Consider the following 26,326-nt stretch of genomic DNA (forward strand, 5'->3'; position numbering starts at 1 on the left):
CCAGACCCAGCAGGATGTAGCAGAAGAGGCCGACGCGGCTCACCGAGGGCTGCTCCGTGTCCAGGTAGCCGACGAGCGCCGTCATAGTGCCGTCGCGCGCCAGCTCGCTGAACAGGCCGGCATTCTCCGGATCGTTGGTCAGGCTGGCCACGATCGAGCGCCCCTTGCTGTTGAACCAGGGGCTAGAACCGCCTTCATTGAAGTCCATGTCCAGCTGGACCAGCACCGGCTTCTTGGCCGCGGTAGCAGGAGCAGGGCGGGCTGCAGGGGTGGCCATGGTGCTTCGGGGGTGGACCTCGCTCGAGTATCTAAAGAACAATATCCGACACCGTTTCCCGGTCGTTCTTCGCGGAGAGCGCCTGAAGCGAACGTGGCATGCGCGCCCGGCGTTCTTCTTCTTTGGCACGAGACGCGGGTCTCGGCAATGGTTGTTTCTCGTGTTTCTTTGTCGTCTCAGCGTACTCAGATTGCCCGCTGTTCGCTCTCAGATTTGCTTTTATTTGTTGCATATGGGGGGGTGGAGACAAAGAGGAGGAAAGACAGGGAGGTTAGCCAGTGTAAGTACCGGCTGGCTACTCTGTGCTGCTTAGGCTGCAGAGCACTAGGTCGCGGGATCGAATCCCGGCCATGGCGGCCGCATTTCGATGGGGGCGAAATGCGAAAACACCCGTGTACTTAGATTTAGGTGCACGTTAAAGAACCCCAGGTGGTCGAAATTCCTGGAGTCCTCCACTACGGTGTGCTTCATAATCAGAAAGTGGTTTTGGCACGTAAAACCCCATAATTTAATTTTTTTTTTACTCTGTGCTGGGGAAGGGGGCAAAGGGAATAAAAGGAGAAAGAAGAAGAAGAGGAAGAAAAAGGAAATCGGAAAATTCACACAGTAACGCGATACTACGCGAATGGCTCAACTCACTAAACAGGATCGGTCACAATCGGGCAGGAGTAGGTAAAAAGGGAAGAAAACCAAAATGAAGTTGTGGGAATTGAGAATGATATTATATGAATACTAATCGTTAAATAAATTCTCAGGCGATACTATTTTAAACCTTGTAGTTCGTATCTCTGTATCTTGTGTGGAAAATAAAACAATAAAACTAATATGGCAGCCTCCTTGTTTCACTCACAAAATAAACATGGCATCACATACGTCCCTATTGCAGTATCGTAGTGCCGACAACCAGAGAGATGGTACCACAGGAAGCGTAACGCCCAATCCAAGTTTGCGAAGAGGACCTTCCAGAAGTCCTTTTCTTTGTATGTCGAACCGACGACATTCTAAAAAGAAATGCTGCGTAGTTTCTAGTTCTTTGCAATAATAACATTTACGGGAAGGAGACCGGTTGGAATACAAATTAAACATTGGAAGTGCAAAATTGACTGCAAGATCAATTGCAAAATGAATAATTAACAAGAATTCAGTAATTAACTTTCTATCTAATTATCTTATCGCCCATACTGCAATTTACAAACTCTAGCAGTGGACTTCGCAAGGCGGATCCACTTGGAACGAATTCTCAGGACGACACCAGCTTCGATATATATATTCCCGAACTTTGTGGATAAATGCATTGGCGTTCCTGTTACTTGCGTGCTTCAGTGCCTGAAACGAAGTTTTGTTGACAAAGTAACTGCAACGCTAATGCATTTCTCCGTAAAGTTCGGGAATTTATATCTCGACACTGGTGCCCTCTTGAAAATTCGTTCCAAGTGGATCTGCCTTGCGAACTCCACGGCTATAAATTGTGAATGGCAATATAGGCCATAATGTATTTAGTTAAAACTTAATTAGGGAATTTTGCGAATGAGTTGATTTTGCAGATCGATTGTTTGTGCAAGTATTGTCCGCCACTTCGAGTAGACCGGCTCATGAACTAGAATTGGGAGATCTGCCACAGGCAACTTTTAAAGATTTTTGAAAGCGTTCGCTGAGACACCCTGTATATATATATATATATATATATATATATATTGTTGCGCCCACAAAAGGCGTTACATTGAAGCCGGGTAGAGTTAGATACGATGGCCTTGATCAGCTGAGCGCCTGTCGATATTCAGCTAGCCAGCCACACCTCGTCTTCCTCGTTCACCACCCTTCGGTGCCCCCCGCATACTGTTTGTTGAGGCGTGAACCCACTATGCACGTAAGAGCGTCACATTTCCCTCCGCGCAGACGAAGCCCGCCGGGCAAGTCAAACACGCTGTCGAGAAACAAAGGGCTTTAAACGAGCGACATGTGAAAGTTCAGTCTTTGCTGACCGTCGGCCATTTGATGTGAGACGTGCTATGCGGTAGGTTAATTCGCCGATACGCTCAGTAATAACATAGGGTCCATCCTAGTGGGCGAGCAGTTTTTCACACAATCCACGTTTCCTGGTTGGTTTCCAGAGCAACACTAAATCACCAGGGTCATATATCACGTGTCGGCGTCGGCGGTCGCAGCGTGCCTTCGAGCTGTCTTGTGAAACAAGAGTGCGTAAAGAAGCAAGTCTTCGGGCTTTTTCAGCAAGACAGACTGTCTCTGATATACAAAGATTATCGTGGCTGGAGAACGGGAGGATAGTGTCTAGTGTATAACGAGGCAGACGAGCGTAAAGAAGAAACTTTGAGGTGTTAACTGCGTACGTAATGAAAGGCAGCACGCTGTCCCAGTTCTTATGATCTGACGCGACATACATGGACAGCATGTTAGTAAGAGTTCTGTTCGTGCGTTCCGTAAGGCCATTTGTTTGGGGATGATACGGGGTGGAATGTCGAAACCTTGAAGCACATAGACGAAGCATCTCTTCGACCACGTCTGCAGTGAACTGCCGCCCACGATCGCTGATGATGACTCTGGGAGGTCCATGTCCGAGAATAACAAAACGCAGCAGAAAAATACACACTTCGGTTGCAGTAGCCGATGGTATTGCAGCTGTCTCACAGTAGCGTGTCAAGTGGTCGGCACACACGATAATCCAGCGATTCCCGTCGGATGAACGCGGGAAAGGACCGAGGAGGTCGATGCCAACTTGCTCAAAGGGAGTGCTGGGGGGTGGCACTGGATGGAGTTGACCAGGAGGAGCACTCGTCGGACGCTTGTAACGTTGACACTCGCTGCAGCTGGACACGTACTGGGCGGTCGTCTGGCGCATTTTAGGCCAGTAGAACCTTTCTTGAAGGCGGTAGAGAGTTCGCGCAGAACCCAAATGACCAGATGTTGGATCGTCATGCATAGCGCGCAAGACGGAGACACGGAGGCTCTCCGGGACCACCAGAAGATGTCGTGGGCCTGTAGCAGAATAGTTCTTTTTGTAAAGAACCCCATCGCGAATGCAGAAACGAGTGGATGGTGCTGATTGCCTTGTAGTAATGAGCAGTGGTTCTAAATTTCTGTCTTTGTGTTGCTCGACCTTGAAGGTATTTAAATCAGGAAAGTCCGGCTCCAGTGATGCGATATAGCAGTCGAAGTTGTCCGCGTCGCACTCCGTCGTTGGAAGCGGCATGCGCGAGAGGCAGTCAGCGTCGGCGTGACGGCGGCCGCTTTTATAAGACACGGTAAAGTTATATTCCTGTAAACGAAGTGTCCAACGCGCAAGCCGGCCCGACGGATCACGGAGATTAACCAGCCAGCAGAGAGAATGATGGTCTGTCACCACAGTGAAGGGGCGCCCGTACAAGTACGACCGGAAGCGCTGTACTGCGAAAATAACTGCAAGACATTCTTCCTCTGTAACGGTGTAGTTACGCTCGGACTTACTTAAAGAGCGACTCGCATAGGCGACGACGTGTTCTTTGGTGTCGACGCGTTGAATAAGGACAGCGCCGATGCCAATACCGCTAGCGTCCGTATGAACTTCTGTGGGAGCCGCATGGTCGAAGTGTCGGAGAACGGGATGTGACGTCAGACGAGACTTCAGCTCATGAAAACTAGGTTCACATTCAGGAGCCCATTCAAAGGGAACGCCCTTCTGGAGGAGGCATGTCAGCGGATACACGATGTTGGCAAATCCACGAATAAACCGGCGGAAGTACGAGCAAAGCCCTAGGAAACTGCGTAGCTCTTTTACATGGCGAGGCTGCTTGAAGGCTTCCACCGTAGCAGTCTTCGCTGGATCAGGTCTTATACCGTCCTTATCCACTAGGTGTCCCAGAACGAGTGTTTGGCGCTCTCCAAAATGACACTTCTTCGAGTTGAGCACCAAACCCGCTTTGTCCAAGCAATCTAGCACAAGATCGAGACGTGCGTTGTGCTCACTGAATGTGCGCCCGAAAATCACTACATCGTCTAGATAGCACATGCATACTTCCCACTTCAAACCACGCAGGATGTTGCCCATGAAGCGCTCGAAAGTTGCAGGCGCATTACAGAGCCCGAACGGCATCAGAGTAAATTCAAAAAGTCCATCTGGTGTTACAGATGCCGTTTTCTCCTTGTCTGCCTTGTGCATAGGAATCTGCCATTACCCCGACCTCAAGTCAACAGACGAAAAGTAAGACGCTGATGAGAGGCAGTCGATAGCATCATCAATACGCGGAAGAGGATATGCGTCCTATTTAGTGATGGTGTTGAGCCTTGATCAGCTGAGCGCCTATATATATATATATATATATATATATATATATATATATATATATCATTCGGCCATCGTCGTATCCTGGACCACACGTGGTTGTGTCCAGAAGCAATTTGTAGTGCATAATAACAAAATAACTATGATTTCGAGTACGCGTTTCATTATATCTGGAAGAAAGTTGTGGCTGAATTCAATAACGAGGCATAACTTTTAAGTTGGAGTTTAATCACATTTTATTTCTTCACTTTCACTTTGTTTCTCTAAAGTTGCGAACGAGAGCATTCTAGCTGATTGTTGTATCTGCTACTAAAGCATTGGGTCGGTGTGTCTACAAGTTTGTCTTTACAAGCCACCGGAACAGCTTAACCATTATGCCTTTGTTACTGAAGTTTCCCGCAGTCCACAGCGTGCGTACGAGGGACGTTCAATAATGGTTACCCCTCACCCACTTCCTCTGGACTGAGGAGCACTAAAGTTGGCACACCTCTATTTGTTTCTCTGCGCACGCATCTGTCATTGCTTTATGCTGCTGTAAATACTGCTCTTGTAGAAGTCCTGAGGTTGGCTTTTGAGTCATGGCTTCACTTCGACGATGAGCATGTCACCATCAGGAAGGTTGACTATTATTCAAAAAAATATCTTGCTTGACGTACAAAGGGAGAAATTTGAGGACACAAAGTGGGGGGGGGGGGGTGAATGGGGGATATGACAAAGAATTTCACACTCACAGGAGCTTGCTTCCATTTGTGTAACATGCGAGTTGCGAGCAGGAGCACTGGTTTGCAAGAGCAGAATGCCTATTGACAGAATGCCACGTCTGCTTAAATTGCTGGCTTCTCCTAATTTTGTCAGGAAGATGTAGGCTCTGATTGCGGTGGCCCCTTTCAGCAGGAATCTGTCATCACCATTCATTGCTGATCGCAAAACAACCTGGCAACACCACCTTGCAAGCTGAAGTTTGCACGCGCGTAGTTTGAGGAGTCGCGGTGCTTTCATTCTTTAGATTCACATTTACTTTCTAGGTGACAATGTTGAACCCATATTCCATCCCGTGCAACCAATGTGGCCTAAATGAGACCTTTGTTTTTAAGGCACCAGGATTCTGTAAGAGTCCACCTAAAGGAATGTCCATTTCGGCTGCTGCTGATGTGCTGATAGGATGAAAGCTGTGCGAGCGAGGAAGAGACGAGCAGACCCAACCAATCAGCGGTGGTTAAAATGGGCAGTCCACTAGGTGGACTCTTACAGAATACCCCTTGGTCTAGAGAGAGAGAGAGAGAATAATGCAGAGAAAGGCAGGGAGGTTAACCAGAGGTAGTTCCGGTTGGCTACCCTGCGCAGGGGGAAGGGTTAAGGGGGATAAAAAGAGAAACAGAGTGAAAGGGGGAGATAGAAAGAAAGGGAGACAAGCACGAACAAAGCGCGTACACTACAGAGCGGTAGGGGGCGGCATTCTTAGAGTCTGTCGTGAAGCCCCGTAGACCGCAAGAACCTTAATAGCGCGAGTAAGGTCTTCAATGCGGATGTTCTTTGGGAGCATTGGCCTAAAGCTTTTAGTTCTGAAAGTGGGCGATTGTCCAACTGGTCCAGTACTCTGCACATCACTTGTCTCTCAGCACTGTATCGCGGGCAGACAGAGATAATGTGTGCGAGCGTCTCGTCGATGTTACATGTGTCGCACGTGGGGCTGTTGGCCATTCCTATGAGGAAAGCATATGAGTTTGTAAAGGCAACGCCTAGCCACAGACGGTAGAGCATGGTTTGTTCACGTTGTGGTAATCCAGGTGGGAGGTGCATCCGTATGTCCGGAGACAACGAACGCAACCGACACATGGTGAATACATTTTAGTCCCACAGGGGCAAAGTACACTCATGGGACATCAATCGCAGCTCAGCCGCAGCGTCTGTTCGCGAAAGCGGAATGAAGACTCGTTGACCACTTTCATGTGCAGATCGGGCGGCTTCGTCGGCGTGGTCATTCCCGCTGATGTTACAATGTCCTGGAAGCCACTGAAAGATTATGTTATGTCCCTTGTCATAGCTTTGATGATATATGTGCCGAATTTCTAAAGGCCAGTTGTTCATTGGGTCCATGGCGCATTGGGCTTCGTATGCACTGAAGGGCTGCCTTGGAGTCACTAAAGACTGTCCATTGTTGCGGTGGCTTCTGCTTAATGAAATCAAGTGCAGCACGGAGCGCCGTGAGTTCTGCACCCGTCGATGTGGTCACACATGAAGTTCTAAAGTTCACAGCTGCAGGTTGCTCGGCTTTCCTCGTGAAAACAGAAGGCAATCTTGGAACCCGATGCGCTGACACCTATCGAACGGGCAGATGTTTCTGAATAATATTTTATATAAAAGACCCTACACTGATCCCGACCCCTTCAGCTAGTGCTGTAAATGCGATGCGGCGATATTACATTATAGCAGCTTCCATTTTTGTGGCAGCGTCCCTATAAATGAATGAGTAAGGTCGACTAGGAATCGGTGCCGTTTGAACCGAGTTCCTTTCACATTGGAATTGCCGATTCCAGTACTTAGCGACGTCATACGACAGGGCATTTGTTTCATACACTGTCGTCGCTATTAGAAAATTTGTTAACTTGTATTGCCTTTGAGAAAGAAAAGAAAACTAATAACTACCCGGTGCTTCACTTGATCCATGCTCCCACAATGTTCAGCTTCAGATCTGTACAAGGCCATTACCTATAAGAGCTGGATGTTTTTTCTGACCTATAGATATGCACATATAACACTTTGTGAAATTTATTGTATGCATGCCTAACTGAAATGGGTCAGGGGAAATCTTCTTTTGGAACGCCTCTCGGATATGAATTTTCCTAGTGGAAGCAACAATTTCTTTAAGAAAAGAAAAGATACTAATAATTTCTGCAATTGAAATTGGCCCGCTGGCGCGATTGAGTTTTATATCCTACGCATCTTTAAACCATGTTTCTTGATGGTTTTAGGCTGAGGTACGTGCGTTCAATATGAAGGTGTTCGGCGAAAACAAATCCGCTCATGGCATATCAATATTAGCGTACCGATGGGTAAAACGTACAGCTGGTGCCCTGAGAATGCGTTTCAGCGCAAAATGGTTGATCTTTCAAAAGTGACAGAATCATTCGTCTGAGCGAAAACTTAGTATACTAAACTTTCGCTTTGTCATTAAGAACGACGTGTTAGCACCACAGTTTGGTAGCATCCTGCCCAATGCTTACGATTTGTGAAAAAGCTGCTGGTTTCGCGTTTCTGATTCTCGCGCTGCTGCCACATTGCCTTCCGCCTTTTTAGCGCTTTATCACATTTATTTTTCTTCGTCAAAGTTTTGTAGTCTTTCTTGAATTACGTGCCAACATATTGACATTCGTCACTGAAGTCCACTTGATATCCTACGCGCAACGGCTTGTAAAAGGTTACACAGTATAGGTCCTCGTACACTCGCATCGTCCCCAGGCCTCACAACTGGCGCACCGATCCCATGAACAAAAGCACGTCTGGCTCTATGCTCCTGATCAGAAACATGAAGGGATGGTTAACGACGAAAGGTGTCACTCGAACTCGCGAAGCGATGGTAGTCCCGACCGCAGCTGCCGCCGTAGCAGTGCCTCCCTCGTCTACTTCGAGCAACACCTTGTGTACCAGGTCAGACAAGTGCGTCATTACTTCCTCGAAGATTCCCGACAGGTCTCCTTCGTCTTCCTCGAACAGGTATTTAACGCCCATAGCCCTGAGCGGGTCCTTCATGGACTGACCTGCCTCGAGCTTGAACTTGGGAACTGTCAACTGCACGTCATTGTCCATGGTGAGATTTGCGAGCAGCGACACTAGGCTGGACTCCGACAATTTCTCCTCCAAGAGAGACAGTCCTTCCACGTCGTCTGGGAGGATGATTACCATCGAACATTTGCCTCCTTTGTATAGCATTTCCACAGCTCTGGACTTCAATTCCTCAGAACGGCCGACCTTGAACCTTCCCACCTGGCTCATCATTTTCATTGTAACGCTCTTGTTGGAGTCCAGATGGAACGTCTGTGGCTTCGCAAGCGTCTTCTCGAAGGGGAATTCCCAAAAACCCTCAAAGTGAATGGCGTTCATCAGGACCAGAACGGTCGTGGCGTTGACGCTTCCGGGAGGCAGCAAATCCTTGATATTGTGTGCGGTGTGCTTCGAGACCCAGGCGTTGGCTTCGTCGCGAACGCCTTCGGCTCTCTCCTTGAAGTCCACCAACCGCACGGAGGTGTTGTAGTATTCCTCCAGAAGCGACGTGTACTCTTCCCGGACCTTGTACCGATAGTCGCATAGCATTCGGCTCGCCATGTCGAAAGTGACGTCTGGAGCGTAACTTGCTACAACACTGAGAAACTTCTTGAAGGGCTCGTGTAAGTCTAGATAGTACTGGAAGATGTCGGAGATTTCGCGTGCGGTTATTCTGCGGCCGCCGTCACGAATCACGGAAAGTGCGATGCCTAGGCTGTACGGTGAGAAGAGAACATTGTCGTCGTTGTGCTCGGAATGTAGTTGGGCGTATAGGCTGAGGGAGAGCTTCAGCAGACAGGCACCGAGCACTTGTGACGGAGTCATGGCCTGACAGTTTCTGGAAATAAACACGCGTGCAGAAAAAACACGTTAACGCTCGAAACTGAACTTGATAATATTTGCTTTGACGCAATAGAATTCAAGAAACTTTTTCAACACGAAGAGTAACAAACAATGACCTTCGTGCTGCCTCTAGCTTCAACACGAACTAAGCGGTGAGACCAGAGCGCACACGAAGCTATGAGCCCCCGGCGTACCTAGACTCTGTACTGATCACATATCGCTTTCGGGATAGGGCCCGCGCGGCCATGTTCAGGCGCACCCTACGCAGTCGCCACCGCAATAGAACACAGGTGACACCGCCGTGTGTCAGCCGGCCATGTGTTTTTTTGTGCACGGGGCCTGGACGACGAAGGGGAGGGGGGGAGATTATCTGCTTACACATTACGGCGACGCAAACGTCACTGACACCGACACCGACGTAAATGCGCCTACAGTCTCCGTATGATTGCTATACGAATAATGATAATAATATTGCTACATGCATGTGGTATTGGATTGTTTGAATGAGGCTTGTGGGTGCCACCACTCGGGGAAAGAGGAGGATATTAATAATCAGCAGAAAATGAGGCTTAGCAAATCCACAACGGGCTTGTCTGTCAATCTGGGAGGCGAACTGCGAGCAATCGCGTATTAAGATTTTCATGTGAAACAGGAGTTTGTAGAGGAGCCTGATAAGAGTAGCATAAATCGAGCTAAAATAAATAAAACTGGGGTTCAGCATTCCTCAGAAAAGCAACTTCGTAAAAAGGTAGCAGCTGTTTCATTAATTCACACTATCTCGCTCAAATTTATCGCGAGAAACTTATAAAAGAGCAAGAAATAGATATATAAAAGAGCAAGAAATAGATAACCGATGCGGTTATTCAATGAAATACAACTACCCGATTCACTCTATTACATGTCACGGCCTTATTAAGGCGTTATTGTACTGAGTAGCCATTCCTTGACGACAAAAGCCCTGTGTTGCTATCACAGGTGTACAAAATAATTTCTGATTTGCGCTACATTTATAAGTATTTCGTTGAAGATATCACAAATATAACACTGACGCATTCGCTTGCACTACTTAAGGGCAGAAGGTTGTGCTCTATGTGGCCGCTGAGCGAGGTAGAACATCATAAAACGGTGAACACAGCACTGTCTTACAAGTGTAATTTATGTCACAAGACAGGTATGAATTGGCACTTAGAACGCTCTGAATATAGCGGCATTTTCATGAAGGTCAAACTTCTATTCCATAACTTTTGAAGCGGAACACCATACTGAATTGAACCTGTTGTGTCAGCGACGCCGTAGACGAAGCCAATGGCCATGAAAGTACTGCTGGAACGCAAGACACATGCGTAGAAAACTGTTTTAATGCGAAGTATTAATATAAAGCTCTCAGGAGGATCACGCAAGATGATATTTAATATTTTGGTCCACCTTAAAGAATCAACTTTCTGAAAAAAAAAACAGTGTGATAGGCCTAAACTAAGCCCAATAATATCTATCGTATACAAACATCATAAGGGTATACGCCATACGTAACTACTGAAATTTTAAAGAAAACCCAATTGCACAACCGAGTCTTAGTTTTACGACGAGTATGGAGTGATAAGCTAACTTGGGAGTTTGAAAATAGCCAATCTGTGTTATTTATCTAGTAATGATGCATTTGGAATGAGTAAAAGGACCATATGACAATCTTGCGGTCTTGGGTTCTATGGGCGGAAAGGCTACATCACCCGCAAAATCCGAAGCTACGCCCCGCCCCCTTGAGGTTAGAGGCGCAGCTATCGCGAAGCTGGCGCGCACCTGGTGCCGAGGCGCGCGCTCCTTTGTGCAGTGATTGGACAACGGGAGAGGAGGAGGAGGAGGAGGAGGGCAGAAGTGGGTTATATCAACCCCGGCGCTGCTCGCCACCCTCCACAGTTGCTCCTGCTCTCGGACTGAAGACACACCATGACGAAAAGCAGTGCATAGCGAGTTCACATAGGGGATACCGTTTGAGCCCTTCCATACGTTGTTTCGGTCATTTAAAGTAAAGAGCCACTACATAATGCTTCGCGTCACGATAATTCCTCTTAAGATGGTTTTCATGTTATTTTCATACGTAACTGCGTATCGTATTTCGTACGATGTTCTGAACACTCGGCAAGGTCTCTGGGAAATATAGCGAACAAGAGAACTGCAGCCTGGGTCAGTATACACATGCAACAGGTGGCATTTCACAGAACACGCATGAAAACGCTAATGTAATTGCTGACAGTGCAAAACCATTGGTGATAGCTGCGTGCACAAGCCTTTTTGTGTGTTGCGTGTCAAGAATGGCGTAAAGTTGTGCGAGTTTGTGACCATTAATGATTTGAAAAAGCAGGCGCTAGCGAAAAAATAACAAGACATAAAAGCAACTAAAAGACCAATTTAAACGCCTGCAATGGTGGTGTTCTTTCGTTTCTACTATGTCCGTACTTTTTACGCTTTCTTTTCCGAATCATGAATTGTTAGTTGCGACTTGTTTGTATCCTGGTTTTGGTTTAGGTAATCGTTTAGGGGAATTATCTTCGTCTACTGGAATAATATAGGAGAATAGACATGACATTAATATATGTATAGCAAAGGACTTGTTATGAAGACAAATTATGAGAAATCCTTCACATGTTTTGAGCCAAGCCATGTTGAAGCCGAACCTTATTTTCAATATTCCGAGGTATCCACGGTTTCTTAGCGGCCATTATTAAACTCGCCTAGGTAGTGGCGCCAGAGTGGGCTCAGGACAGTGTTGGAGGAAACTCGTTGCTTCCTATATCCGCTAACCCTCCCTTCAGTAGGATTAGTCACCCACTCATCAGTTGTACTATAATACACAAGAGGGACAGTGTTATAATCTTGCTCCCCGTAGCTCTCATTGTTAGTGCCACAGCGATAAGCTTGACAATAGTTGCACGCGCAGAGTCACGCATCTCCCACGATACGCCCACCTCTCTCCACGCACTTATTCGAACGAGGCCCCTTTTCCACAGAGCTGATATTGCTCCTCCAAAGTGAAATTGCGGTCACCGCTTATCTCACCTCTTGGCTGCGCAAAACAACCAAAATTCCTTTGCGTACGCGGTTAGGTAGCTCATGTACGACGACGGAGAGCCAATAAGCGTGGGGAGTGGACCATCGGTCGCCCAGCGGCCGCAGTACGGCTGCCTGTACCAGGCCGTGCGCAGAATGAAGGCGTAAAAAAATGTTAAAGCCATCCCAATGACATACAACGGGCAAAAATAGTGGAGAGCATCTATCTGTCGGTGTTGGGCTGCTGAGCACCATGTCACGGGATCGAATCCCGGCCACGGCGGCCGCATTTCGATGGGGGCGAAATGCGGAAACACCCGTGTACTTAGATATAGGTGCACGTTAAAGAACCCCAGGTGGTTGAAATTTCCGGAGCCCTTCCCTAGGGCGTCCTTCATAATCAGGAAGTGGTTTGGCACGTAAAACCCCCTAATATCTATCTATCTATCTATCTATCTATCTATCTATCTATCTATCTATCTATCTATCTATCTATCTATCTATCTATCTATCTATCTATCTATCTATCTATCTATCTATCTATCTATCTATCTATCTATCTATCTATCTATCTATCTATCTATCTATCTATCTATGAGACATTACCCAAGTTGACTACCTTCTCGGGACGCTAAGTAAGTGCTCTTGGTCGTGATGCCATCATGCTCGTTGCATCGCCGCCATTCAAGCTTTCGTCAAAGTTATCTAATACTTCGGCCACTGGGTATGTAATCGGGGTCCTGATACCGACGTGGTCGTTGCATTGCCGGCAATCTGGCCCTGTCGCCCGACTCTTATTGAGCCGCAGTCATCGCGATATCGTCACACAGGCGTCATTACGTGGTTGTTTTATCATTGTGATCACTTCAGTAACGTGATCTCATTGTCGTAACGACGTTCTCGTCAAACCACTTACATCGTTCCATTGACGTCAACCTGTCTTCGTCATTGTATTGTAATCATACTGTCGTCATTATATCGTAACTATGCCTCCTTTGTCATGCCGTTATCTTCAAACAGTCGCTACCGTAACTTCCTTGTCAGATGGTCGTCATAATGCCGTCGTGACTGTGCCGTCACCGTCACTCCAGCTTCGTAAACCGACTCTCGTCAATGCTGTTGTCGGCACGCCATCATCGTCATACAGGTTCCGTGATGCGGTCGTCGTAAACGCCATTGCAACCATACACTCGTCGTGCTGAAATTGTCATGATGCCGTCGTCATGGTATCATCGTCGCCGCATTGTCGTCATACACTCGTCGTCATAGCGTTGTCATGCCAGCGTCATCAAGCTGTCGTTTCACCATCATCAGCACTTTAGCATGACGATACCGCTGCCGTCATGCCTTCATCTTCACACCACTTTCGTCAATTCATCGACTTCATTCATTGTTCATCATTCTGTCGTAGTTAAGCTGTGATTCTTCAATCGTGACTATTCTATATTTGTCATGCCATCATCGTCACTAAGCCCTCGTCACACGGACGCGGTCACGCTTCCGTTGTCATAACACTGTCGTCATGCCATTTTTGTCGTGGCATCGTCGCCATTCCCGCTTCTTCATCCGGTTGGCGCCACACGTACCGACGTCGTCATGTCATCATCATCATATTGTCGTTGTCATGACAGTGCCCTCATGTCGCCGTCGTCCCGTTGTCGTTCCAACACCATCTTCGTAATTTAAGAATTGACACCTCATTGTCGTGAGGCCGCCGTCGATATACGCCTTTGCGGTGCCATCAATATCCTTCGTGCCTTGTCATTCCAACGTTACACCGTCAGCGTAACACACTCTTCGTCATGTCTTTATGCTCGTGGGTGATTTTGGCAAGCGAGTGCCATACCAAAGTGGGACGATATCAGAGTATGCGGCATGTAGCCGAACCAACAAAATTATCAGAATTACCACGAGACGCGTTAAGTAGATCGGAATTCGGGGATATGATCTGTGGCCACATTTCTCTATTGCTATTGGCATTACCGTCTACAGACATCGTGAGATGAGTTCTGCCCTAATTTTCTTTTCATTCGCAGTCACTTTAAATCATAGCTGATGCCCAAAGGGACGCTGAGCGGCCGCGCAATTGGCCGCTCGAGGCCATTTGTGCCCGGAAAAGCACTTTTATGTAGCTCGTATTCAGCACCATAAACCTGTATCGGGAGTTTTTCACGTTGTTCTACAAGGTTCTCATTGACACTCAATTTTGTCATTAGAATAGTTTAGAAGTTGATTATTTAATTAGGACTAATTGTGTAATAAGGCGGAAGGCAAGAAATACTCCGTGTATCTTCAAGTGACGGCAAACAACATTACGTTGATTCATTCCAGCTACGTGGCATTTGCACATATTTAAATCTTGGTCCAGGATAGTTTGGACACCCTGTATAAGCATATGTTATGCAGGAATTACACTGTATCATGTCTATTTGCTGCATGCGATTGGCCGTCCGGTCAGGCATTGTCCATTCCGGTTTAAATATATGGGATAATTGAGACAGTTTTCACCCAATTCGCCGAACACACGCTATAGACACACGTTGTTCTTTATTTTTAGCGGAAAGGATAAATGATCGAAAAGCAGTATATTGTTACGGGCAACACCACAAGCGACTTCAACAACAACGCATCTACAACGTTCCCACCGTCGTCTCCATAATCAGCGAATAACCAAATCATTGGTCGCTTGTGCCGCCTAACGCTTATTAATACGTGTTGTGCCCTTGTTTAATGACCATGTATTTATAATTATGAAAGTGTTTAAAAATTCGCGGGTGGCAGGAATAGCGACGTAATCTGTTACGGTGAGAGCTCGGACGCAAATTGTGTGCGGTAAAATGTGTTAGAGACTCCAGAATATTTGACCTTACAAAGAAGAATTCGAATACTTCTACTTCATATCAAAGTGTTCGATTCGGAACTTTGATATTCGATGTCTCAGAACGTTCAATTGTGTCGGAATATTCACGTTACTAGTAGATATATTTAAACTTGAGAGCAACGGAATATATAGGATAATCCGCGCATAGGGTCCAGCGACCGCCATCATAAAACGGTGATGATCTTTTACCTATAATTCCTTTTTTTTGTTTACAAGCAACCCAATCGAATGAACTTTCCAACAGCTTCGCGCGAATGGCAGAAAATGAATAAGTTTTTCTTTTCCTTCCGCTCTCTAGCCACGGCAGCTTCCTTTGTATACCAATAAAAAAAGAAGCATTTGTTATTTGAGCCGACCTTTGCAGGCCATTTTTTTTGTAAATATTCAATTCGGTTTAAATATTTCACTGTATTAAAGCCGCTACAATAAAGTACAACGTACCTGCGCCGCTTCGGTACCGTAGACTTGAGGTATGCTTAGGCGCTTGATGAAACCCTAGCCTCATTGCGCATGCGCCTAGTTGTTGCATGTGTGTTTCTATCCTTTCTTTGTCTACAGCTTAAAGTGCTACACAAGAACCTCCAGACCCCATCTGTTAGGAAAAAGTTTGATGAGCGCTGTTGTTCCTGCTTTTTTAAAGAGCAGGTTTCTGCACGATGCCGAGGTGAAAGATGCAGAACATTTCAAGTCTTGAAAGAAAAGACGGTAATTGCAGAGAGTGGCCTCAAGCTTTTAAGAGGAATGTTTGTTATTCTACAAGGAACGAAAAGATGAAAAGAACGTAAAAGAAAGATAAAGAAAGCAGATTTACATGTGTTTGTTTGTTTGCCACACCCGGCTGGCTAACAGCTGTGAATCGTGCAATAATGTAAACTAGCGAGTGCTTTTGGATAGTGAAAATCTGATATTTGAGGAATTGCTGTGACCGTGGATATTAACATGTTCTAGTAAAAGAGAAGTGCGGAGTTGGAGCGTCAACAATAATACTGCCAGCTGAGCTCTTTTCCAATTGGAGCGTCAACAATAATACTGCCAGCTGAGCTCTTTTCCAATTACAGGAGTTCTATTACTGCGAAATAATGTCCTTGAATAAAAAACTATGACAGAACTCATCTCACAGTGACTGTCGACGGTAATGTGATTAGCATTCAAGCCATGTTGCGACATATCGTATCGCTTAAGTCACGTTTATTTAACATCCGCAGCGGTAATCCTGAAACTTTTGTTGCTTCAGCTATATGCGACAAACTCCGGTATCGTCCGACTCTGCTATACCGCTCCCATACCAAGATCACCCATGAGCATGGCGGGCGAAAGCCAACTGTATGACGTCGACAGCGTGACGGCGAAGCAATGACGTCGATGTCGTCGTAAAGACGATATGACGATGACGGTACAACGACAATAAGATGAAGACTCCTGAAGATGACGCTGGTACAACGACGACAACGTGACGACCACGATATGAGTACAACGGCATGGCGATGAGTGCATGTCGACGTTCGCGTGACGATTACTCTATAGGCACAAAGGGACGACGAAGCTGTAATGACCACGATTACACTACCACGCCGGCAAGACGACGACAATACGACGACTGTACGACGAAAACGTGACGACAGCACGATTGCGATAGAACGATCACGAAGGAACGACGTCGATGGATCGACGAAGGCGGTACGATGACGACGGCACGATGACAAAGAGATGGCGTTACGGGAGGGATGACGATGATAAAATGACATTGTGAGGATGATGGTTTGACAGCAATGGTATATATCCGATGTCGAAGTCCGCTGTCGATGTTAGAGTGACGATAACGGAATGGCGTGACAAAGGCGGCATAATCATGAATAAAGGACGACAGTCTGATTAGGATAGAATGACGCAGGATTGACGTCGATGGAACATCGAAGCCTGTATGGCGGCGACGGCATGACGACAACGGTATGAGGACGATGGTGTGTGGACGACGGCATGATAAATGTTGGAGGAGCAGGTTAGAATGGCGATGATGGGGCGTCCGTGACGGCTTCACGAAAACGGTATGACAACGAATGTATGACGACGATGGCACGACAACGGTATCCGGACAATGGGATGATGACGAGTGTATGACGAAAATGGCGTGAACTGTATCAAGAAGTCTGTGTGACGATGATGGCGTCAAGACTAGGGCATGGAGAGACTACTACGACGAAGCTATCTTGACAAAGAGGGAGCGACAACCACCGCATTACGACGAAGGTATGACAACAAATGCACGATGACTGTATGAGGAAGATGGCGGGACGATAATTGTATTACGAGAGTCGGCTGCACAATGACAAAGATGGACTGACAACGAGTCAACGGCAGCGACGACGCCACGACCACGAGCACATCCACAGCCCTGCCATTACCTGGCAAAAAGACAGGTCTGAGTTTCAATACGCTGCAAATAATGTCCAAGTAACTTGAGTTTTAGAGACTTGGTTTACTACTATCTCATTATCTTAAATGTACTCTCAGATTAACAACAACCCATGGAGCACCCTATTACAACTCTTCTCTCTCAGAAAACGCCCTTCGTCTTGCGCCACGTGAAGCCCAACTCATAGCTTGCAGAAAATTCGTTAGCACAGTTCGCGAATATGCAAACATTTCATGACTCCAACCCGCGTAACATAACGTTAATAAACTACAAGACATTCAAAGAGAAGCGGCTAGGCTTATTTCTTAAGAAATATCAGCTTTCAGACTCACTCCCCAAATTACTAAGAGTAAAGGAATTGGCTTTCTTAGCCTTGAACACAGATCGAAAGTAGCATGATTACAATTAATGTACCAGTTTCTTCTCAACCAGGCAAACATATATAGAAAAAACTAAAACTTTATTTCTATAACGTCATGAATGTCTACACGCAACAAGCCCTCTTTGACACTCATTGAATATAGGCATCATTCTCATTGTCTGAAATTTCCGGGCTTTCCAGCAGCAGTAAGTGATTGGAACAAGGTTGACCAATTAACTGCTAAAACATATTCGCTAAACCAGTTCACAATCATTCTCGAGGACGATTTACTTGCACAGTGCGATTAAGTCACATTATTAGAATTTCTCAAACTGTAATATCCAAATAATTGCTTATTTTGCTCAATTCATTTATTCTGTTGTATGATCACGTGTAGCATATATTGTATATTGTACCCCATAGATTGTGCTTATCTGCACCTATTGATCTTACACTTTTTTTACATACGGTGTAATGATTTTTAAATTTTCGGGGATTTTCAAATTTCGCCTGTGGCAGGTAGCATAGTTATTGTCCTTGAGCTGAATTATCCGAAGACGCGGACATTATCACTAGCCCGAGAAATTAAACAAAATGAACAAAAGATACTGATTCACTCATTATTTACTTTATGGCGCACATTATTATTTTCGTATTGTAGCGGGTGAATTTTCAAAATGTTTAATGCTTCGCAATTAAAATGCGGTTTCCTTCCGAATACTAGGCTAAATGTACACGCGACAGGGCGTTTCTTGGGGGCGCAGGTTAAGCGTATGTATGCTCTTTCTCGCTCCATTGTGATCAGCGTTACTAAGACGATATTGCACAATATATATCAAGAGAAAGAGAGAGAGAGATAATTTATTACAAAGGCAGGGAGCTAAGCCTGAGCTAGCCTGCTGTGGCCTGCTACTCTGCACAAGGGAAAAAGGAAAGGGGACAAAAAAGAATGATGAAAGATGATGATGAGGACAGCAAGAAGGGATGCATGCATAGACTAACACAGCGGTTTGCTTAAACCCTTGTTTCTATAGTCCGACGATCTTCAACTAGTCCAGTGCAGCCTTTGTAACTATTGGTAATTTGGTATTGTTAATTGGTATTGATAGCTATGGTAATTGGTAATTGTAATTTCAAGCAATGTTTGCCTGCCAATGCCCGCTAACGCAGAAGCCAGCCTCTTCCACTGTGATGCGTAGAGAGGGCAGTCGCAAAACAGATGTTGTAGAGTCTCAGGCACAGGGCAGCGTTCACAGCCCGGGCTGTCGGCACAACCGACGATATGTGCATAGCGTCGAGTGAAGGCGACGCCCCAGCGAATCCGATGAAGCATGCCTGCAACGATGACATTAACATTAAATGTTTTAGTGCTTAGGGGTTGTTACAATATATGACGAAAGCATTTGCGCCACTTACACGCAAATTTCTGAAACAACTTAGAAGGTGATGTAGGGCAGCGAGCTTTGTGGTTTTGCTCTTCGGTACACCCATCGCGCCGTACTTTATCGCTCATAGGAAGCGTATGTTTTCTTAAATTTCAGATCTGTTTTTAATTTTTTGCTATGTTTTCTTCCAACCTTTCTTACAATCGACTGCTTCGCATCCGCCTTCAGGCGTGCTACATCTTGTCTCTATGGAACGTTTTAGTTCGTGACGCTCCTCCCCATCACCACGCTGTTGACACCAACGTCGCCCTCAGTTACGAGGCTTCAGCCATAGCGTATTATAGCCCATGCACCACCGCGGCCTACTTTTCCCCGCCACCCTGTCTGGAACGCCCCATTAACGGCGGAACTAGCTGCGATATCCGCTGCATGCGACGCTGTCCTCAAGCCTCCTTTTGCAGCCTTCACTCATCACAATGCTTACGCAAACTCGCAGGCCTTTAAGGAGGCCTGCGAGTCTGTATAATGAATGTTTACACAGTGGTTAAACCGAGAGCCATTTCATGCTACTTGAGGTCCAATTCAATGAGAATTTGCAGGTCAGTCACATGAAACAGCTGGTTAAAAAGAAGACGGCGGCAGTGTTGCGCTCTTCGTTGCCTATGCTCTTGGCCGTTTAGCGCTGTTACTTTCCAAACTATGAATTACCGCCAAGGCCCCTCAAGTTTCCAACCTAGTAAAGACTACAAGTTTGTCGAACATTTCACATACCCCATGCCACAATCGCGAAGTAAAAAAAAAAAAGAACGTTAGCAGGCACTCATGACAAATCGTGACACGTTTTGTAGTGGAATCAGTGAAAACTGAGCAGGAAGTGAATTATGCCACGACATTCCCACAAATGCAGCAAGTTACAATGCGCATATAACATGCGGAAGTGCTCGCCCTATTAGATGTTCACACAAACGATACCGGTATAGATCAGTGTATGTAGTGGAGATAAGTGAAAAATACTAGAGGGCACTCGTGCGCTAGTACCAGAGGGAGTTCTGAGTGCAGCTGTTCCGCCATCATGGGAATGGTTGGCAGTCAATAGATTTGCTTAAACTTCGTCCTCCTGAATACGAACGAACCTGCTGATATTTTTCTTCTTAAAGCTGTCTGTTTTTTTTTCTTTGGCGATTTGTTTTACGACAGTGCTTCGTTTAATTTAATTTGTACTTTCTTGTTTTGAACCACTATGAAAAATTACAAGCGAGGATGACCGCTTAGATGGATGGATGGAAAAAAATTATTGATGTGCATCGGAACGTGCACTCCCCCCCACCGTCGGGACAGAAAGACCGAGCCTCTTCGCCACGTGGCGGGCTCGTTGAGCAAAACAAAACAAAACAAAACAAAAGAAAGCCACCATTGTCGATTATTGTGGCTTACCGAGCAAAATCCAGACTTAGCAACAGGCACGCTCGATACTCCTGAAACTAACTCAAGCGCTGAAAACTGCGCACTAAAATGAGCTATTTGCAAAAGTAAAACACTTCATTACTGGGAGACGATGTGAGTGATCACCGTAATCCCTACTGCAGCTCCGTAAGAGTAGCAAACCGTACACTCGTCTGGTGAACCACCCTGCCTTGCATCTCCTTGCTATCTCTCTCTCTCTCTCTCTTGGCTGAGCCACAACAGCATGGGTCACTCTGCTACACAGGTAGCGCCAGCCATCGCGAGTAATTGAAAACCTTCCGTGAATAGACGTGGCCTCCGAAATGACTACCGTTGCATCTCATAGTCCCTCTTTCCTGCGGTCAGGCGACGTCTTTGAATACGGGCTGGCTCCTAGGGAACCCCGGCGTCGGGGAGTCCTAGGGAGCGGCCTAGGTACCTGGCGTCGCCAAGGGGCGCAGGCGGGTAGCCGCGCTCGTGGCGTCGTTGTTGAGCAAGCGCCAGGCAATAGCTGCCTCCCCGCTGTCGGTCGCTCCGTGAATTGTTTCGAAACGCGCTACGTTCTACGTGGACGTTGCAGTGAACGCACTGACGCGCTCGTCCTGTCTGGCAGTGTGCAACGCATTTCCTATCAGAGCTTGCCCAACAGTTGGCGTGTCACTACGCGCTTCGGAGCTGAGCAATAATGCCCCAAATCGGCGGAGTCCGGGGATAACGACTACCCGATAGCATATTCACCGCGGTGTTTGCAGTCGTTGCGTCGGAGCAGGAGGCATCGGAATCCCCCAACTCGCTTAGTTTTGCGCCAGAGCTGATCGTGGAAAGACGGACGTTTGTCGTTGACACTTCGATTACTGCTCACAGGTGGGTTGGTGGTACCGATGGCTATACTATTGCTCGTGCGTGTTATTGTTGAGACTTTCACAGAAAGTGCGAATGAGGACGCTAGTGTTGTGGGTCTATATATTCCAATGTACTGCTGGGTTATCTAAGTAGCTTCATTTGAACCTTATAAGCCTGAAAATTTTCTTTTGTAGCGCGCAGTCATTATGAATTTATTGTGAAACATCCCTTATGCATCAGATATCACAAAATGAGCCGTGAGATGATTCCCAGCAAACTTCACAACTTGAGTAAAAGTTGTAGAGCGCGTGTCATTAATTTATATTAGAGATAGCGTGAGGTCAATGTTTAGGGATCCCACAAAACGGCCGCTTCGTTTATGCTTGCATTTGGCGCTGAAACTCGCCTGCTTTGGCAGCGAGGAAAGTACGTGCACCTGCACAGGCAGAAATGAAACTATAACTGTTATTAAAATTTTGAAAAATAAGCAGCATGAGAACGGCTCAGTCGAGCATGATTCTGTCCTCGACTAAACGCCCTCGTATTTTTATGCTACTTTCATGCTGACATAGCATAACAACACGCTCGAGAATGCCCTCCGCCGAAATTAAAAGGCCTGATTGGAGCTTATGTTTAGAGCATCCGGCTGTTCATTTCCCTAAAGATGGCCATGATTGTTTAGCTTTCATGTGGTGGACAAAAAGTACTTTGCGAACAGTTGTTCCTGAGGAACGCAGATCAAGGAACGGTTTGCACGCAGATGAGCCTTTCTTTGTTAGATATGATACTCACAAGAACTCTTTGTTCCCTTTGCTCAGAAGTACCAATGAACTTCGTTTCACCTTAACTTCGTTTCACCTTGCGTTAAATGGACATTCCGCTTACCTTGATTATGTCTGGGATTTTGGCAGACATAAGTGTCAGTCGAACCCAAACTAAAACCCAAACTACGTGGTCTCTTAAAAAAACTCAGTGCCCTTCCACTCCGTGAAGAAGCATGATCAGCGAAGCTGTGCATGTGGGCCCCTTAATGGCGAACTGCACCTCCGCCGCTGGTCGGCCCGGCATTGCATTATCTTCGGGATCGGCCCACGTATGGGGAGTGCTTAATGCCTGCTTCCCCTCCTCCGCGGGTCGGCCCGGCATTACACTATCTTGGGGATCGGCCCACGTATGGCGAGTTTTTTGCTTACCATGCCCACGACACGAAAATTTCCTTGGACGGTAGAGGTATACAGCTTCGCTGTAAAACATCCATTTACACTCAGTGGACGCACTAGTCGACGGTATGTCACTAACTGCTACTATAAGAAATAAGGTTGATCTGTTAGGTAGCACAAGACAAAACGTGAACGCAAGCTATAGATAACGTTTATTTTGTTTAATTAATTAGGAGCGCAATGTGGCACTTATACGTCAACAGGTTCTAAACATGATGGCGGCCATAGACTCGGCAACTCATCCTGGATCACGCCAGGATTACACACAGTGGCGAAATGGAAAAAAAAGGGCTTGTTGCAGTGTAATACCTTGGACAATCCGTATTTGACTTCATGACAGTTTACCACACCCGTGCCAATTATAACTATCGAAGATTTGCAACCGTTTTATGCCCAATGACGCAGTGCCCCTACACAATAGAGACTGCAAGCGCGCCAAGACAATGCGAGCTTCTTTTGTTTCTTTTGGGCGCTTTGCAGCCTATTAGACGGTAATGAGTAAGCAATCGATGGATTTCGACATCTCTACCAATACACAGGCTATGAGAGACGCCATTGTAGGAGGCCATGGCAAGGATAATTGTGCCCATCTGGGATTTCTCCCGTGTGGTTCAGCATTCTGCTCTCATTGGAAAAATAGAATGCATCCACTGTGATGTCGAATCGTACTTGCGACCTTGTGCTTAGTCTTAGAGAGAGTGAGACAGAGACAAAGGAAAAGGGAAAGGCAGGGAGATTAACCAGAGGGGAAGATCCGGTTTTCTACCCTACGCTGGGTAGCAAACCAAACTCCGGTTTGCTACCCTACCCTACCCTACCCTACCCTACAGTGTTGCAGTTTTTAAGGGCAACAAAATTGGCAAGCGAATGTAGCCAGAAGATATGTTTATAGTGCTGCAAGTGCTACTTTGCTGTGCGGTGACACTATGCGGCGACAGTGGCCTACTGTGATTGTATGTCTGTGCTCAGTCACAGAACTGCGTATAGCCACTGAGCTACAGCGGCAGAGTCCATGGTAGTCGCTACACGACCTAGCATGCATGGTAAAGTATCCAATAAGTGTCGATAAGGGCAAGAGCACTGACAGCGTCAACTCTCGGACAACCTCCTCAATCCCAGAAATTCATTTCTTTCTGTGCTAATGGATTTAACGTCCCACATATTCGTTTCATTTATAAAGACGCCATTATAAGCATGGCTGTGCCTTGTGCTGAAAAGCTTTCGCGACCGCATTGTTGCAGCTCGAAATTGTGAAATCAAGGAAAGGAAAGACAAAGCTTAAAGCTGTGAATCGTTTGCAGTATTCCCTGTAGTTACCAGTTTAACGGGACTGGGACCGGCCGCGCATTATCGTCGTACTAATTGCATTCGAGCATCTGCAACGGAGCTCTTGTTAATTCGCAAAGAATCTCGCAACAAAGTTTTTAAGGAACAGGATGCTGTGCTGTCCAAGGCTCTGAAAGTGTTCTTCCTTCTTACAGAGGACGTGACCATGGCCGCCAGCTCGCTCGGATACTCAGTCCTCAATTTCTCTGTGGACCTCTACAAGCAGCTAATGGCAAAGGACCAACGGGACGGGAACATCTTTTTTTCGCCGTTCAGCATCTCTGCTGCCCTCTCCATGGCACTGGGAGGCGCCCGAAGCAACACGGCTAAGGAACTGTCCACTGTCCTCCATGTCGACGCTGACGAGGTCCACAGTCAGTTTGCGAGCTTCTTTTCGAAACTTCCTGATTACGCGGCTGACGTGAAACTTAATATCGCCAACCGGATGTACGCTGAACAGACATTTCCGGTGCTGTCCAGCTACGTTGCGCTCCTTCGCGACAAGTACAACACGACGATAGAGTCTGTCGACTTCAGGAACAAGTACGAGAGCGTTCGAGAGGAAGTCAGTTCGTGGGTCGAGAAGGCGACAGAATCAAGAATCAAGGACCTCCTTCCGAGCGGTACCGTGGACGCGATGACCACTCTAATTCTCATAAACGCCATCTACTTTAAGGGTTTATGGAGCTCACAGTTTGACTCAAAGTATACGCGCACTTCCGATTTCCATCTGGACTCGAGAAACAAGACGCAAGTTGAGATGATGTTTCAGAAGTCCAGCTTCTCGATGGGCCACTCCGATGACATCGAGGTAGAAGCTTTGGAAATACCGTACCGCGGCAGCAAGACATCCATGGTGCTGCTTCTTCCCAAAGACATCCAGGGGTTGTCCAAACTAGAGGAGCGCTTGACCGCTTCAGCACTTTCCAAGATATTGGAGAACATGCGCAGGTGTTCCAACGTCAAGCTCTACTTGCCGAAATTCAAGCTGGAAGAAGCTGTCAGCCTGAAGGCCACGTTACAAGTAATGGGGATCAACGACTTCTTCGGACCGGCAGCGAATCTCTCCGCCATAAGCGACGCAGGGAAGCTAGTCGCTACCGATGTGATCCACAAGGCCTTTGTGGAAGTCAACGAAGAAGGCACTGAGGCTGCAGCTGCTACCGCTGTAGTTATGATGTGCCGTAGCGCGAGGATGCCGGAAGAGGAGCGTAAATTTGTGGTGGACCGACCATTCATGTTTCTTATCCGAAGCCATGACCCCGAGGTTGTCCTTTTCATTGGCTCAGTTCGCCGTTTGTGAACAGAAAGTGATGCGCAGAAATGCGTGAAGTAGCTAGTACTATTAATGTTTGCTGCACAAGACAGGCCCGTATATTACGTGATTTAATCTAGGTTATAAATGCTACAACTATGGATATTAAAAAAATAACAAGTAAAGATGAGTTTTAAGCATTGTGCGTCTCAGTATACCGTCCTCACGACTGGTTTGAAGAACGTCTTGGTTGAACGTCTCATGACGACACTAGTTTCGAGTTATAAATTCCCCAACTTTGTGGAGAAATGCATCGGCGTTCCAGTTACTTGTGTACTTCAGTGCATGAAACGACGTTTTGTTAACAAATTAACTGGAACGCCAAACCATTTCTTCGGTAAGGTCGGGAATTTATATCTCGAAACTGGCGTCATCTTGAAAATTTGTTACAAGTGGATCTGCCTTGCGAACTCCACGACTACAATATGTACATTGCAATATGGGTCATAATGTAATTAGTCAAAAATTAATTAGGGAATTTTTATTAATTAATCGATTTTGCATCTCAATTTGTTGTGCAAGTGTTGTCCGCCGCCTAGAGTAGACCAGCTCATGAAATAGAATTGTGATATCTGCCACAGGCCATTTTTAAAGATCTTTAGAAGTGTTTGCTGAAACACCCTGTATATATACATATATATATATATATATATATATATATATATATATATATATATATATATATATATATATATATATATATACACGTAATGTTTATCTGCCGGAACTAACCTTGAGAGCTTTAGCCAGCGCCACCACTCATGCCATAGGCGGCGGATGTGGAACATCCTTTCTACCGCAGTCGTCACGTATACTTGAGCTTTTTGGGTGAAGGGAACTGATCAATAAACCCACACATGCTACTGAAGGCTTCTGAATGCTGAAATGCTACGTGAAGCATGTGGGGTAGCATTTCATGCAAATGTGCTGCTAGCG

General features: G+C 46.3%; 2 protein-coding genes across 2 annotated transcripts in view; one reads left to right on the forward strand and one right to left on the reverse strand.

The window, feature by feature from the left end:
- Nucleotides 1-4,747: 4,747 nt before the first annotated feature.
- Nucleotides 4,748-26,326, reverse strand: part of LOC126534813 (uncharacterized) — a 49,047-nt gene continuing 27,468 nt past the window's right edge. The window contains exon 3 of the mRNA XM_072289478.1: nt 4,748-9,153. Within this exon, the coding sequence (XP_072145579.1) occupies nt 8,016-9,153 (1,138 nt within the window). The 3' untranslated portion in view covers nt 4,748-8,015. The remainder of the gene's footprint in view (nt 9,154-26,326) is intronic.
- On the forward strand, nt 21,164-25,535 carry LOC126534291 (ipis-1-like). Its single transcript, XM_050181562.3, has 2 exons — nt 21,164-21,550; nt 24,231-25,535. The coding sequence occupies exon 2, from the start codon at nt 24,242-24,244 to the stop codon at nt 25,376-25,378; it is 1,137 nt and encodes a 378-aa protein (XP_050037519.1). The 5' UTR covers nt 21,164-21,550; nt 24,231-24,241; the 3' UTR covers nt 25,379-25,535.

This window comes from Dermacentor andersoni, chromosome 7 (assembly GCF_023375885.2).
Source record: "Dermacentor andersoni chromosome 7, qqDerAnde1_hic_scaffold, whole genome shotgun sequence".
Classification (NCBI taxonomy): domain Eukaryota; kingdom Metazoa; phylum Arthropoda; class Arachnida; order Ixodida; family Ixodidae; genus Dermacentor; species Dermacentor andersoni.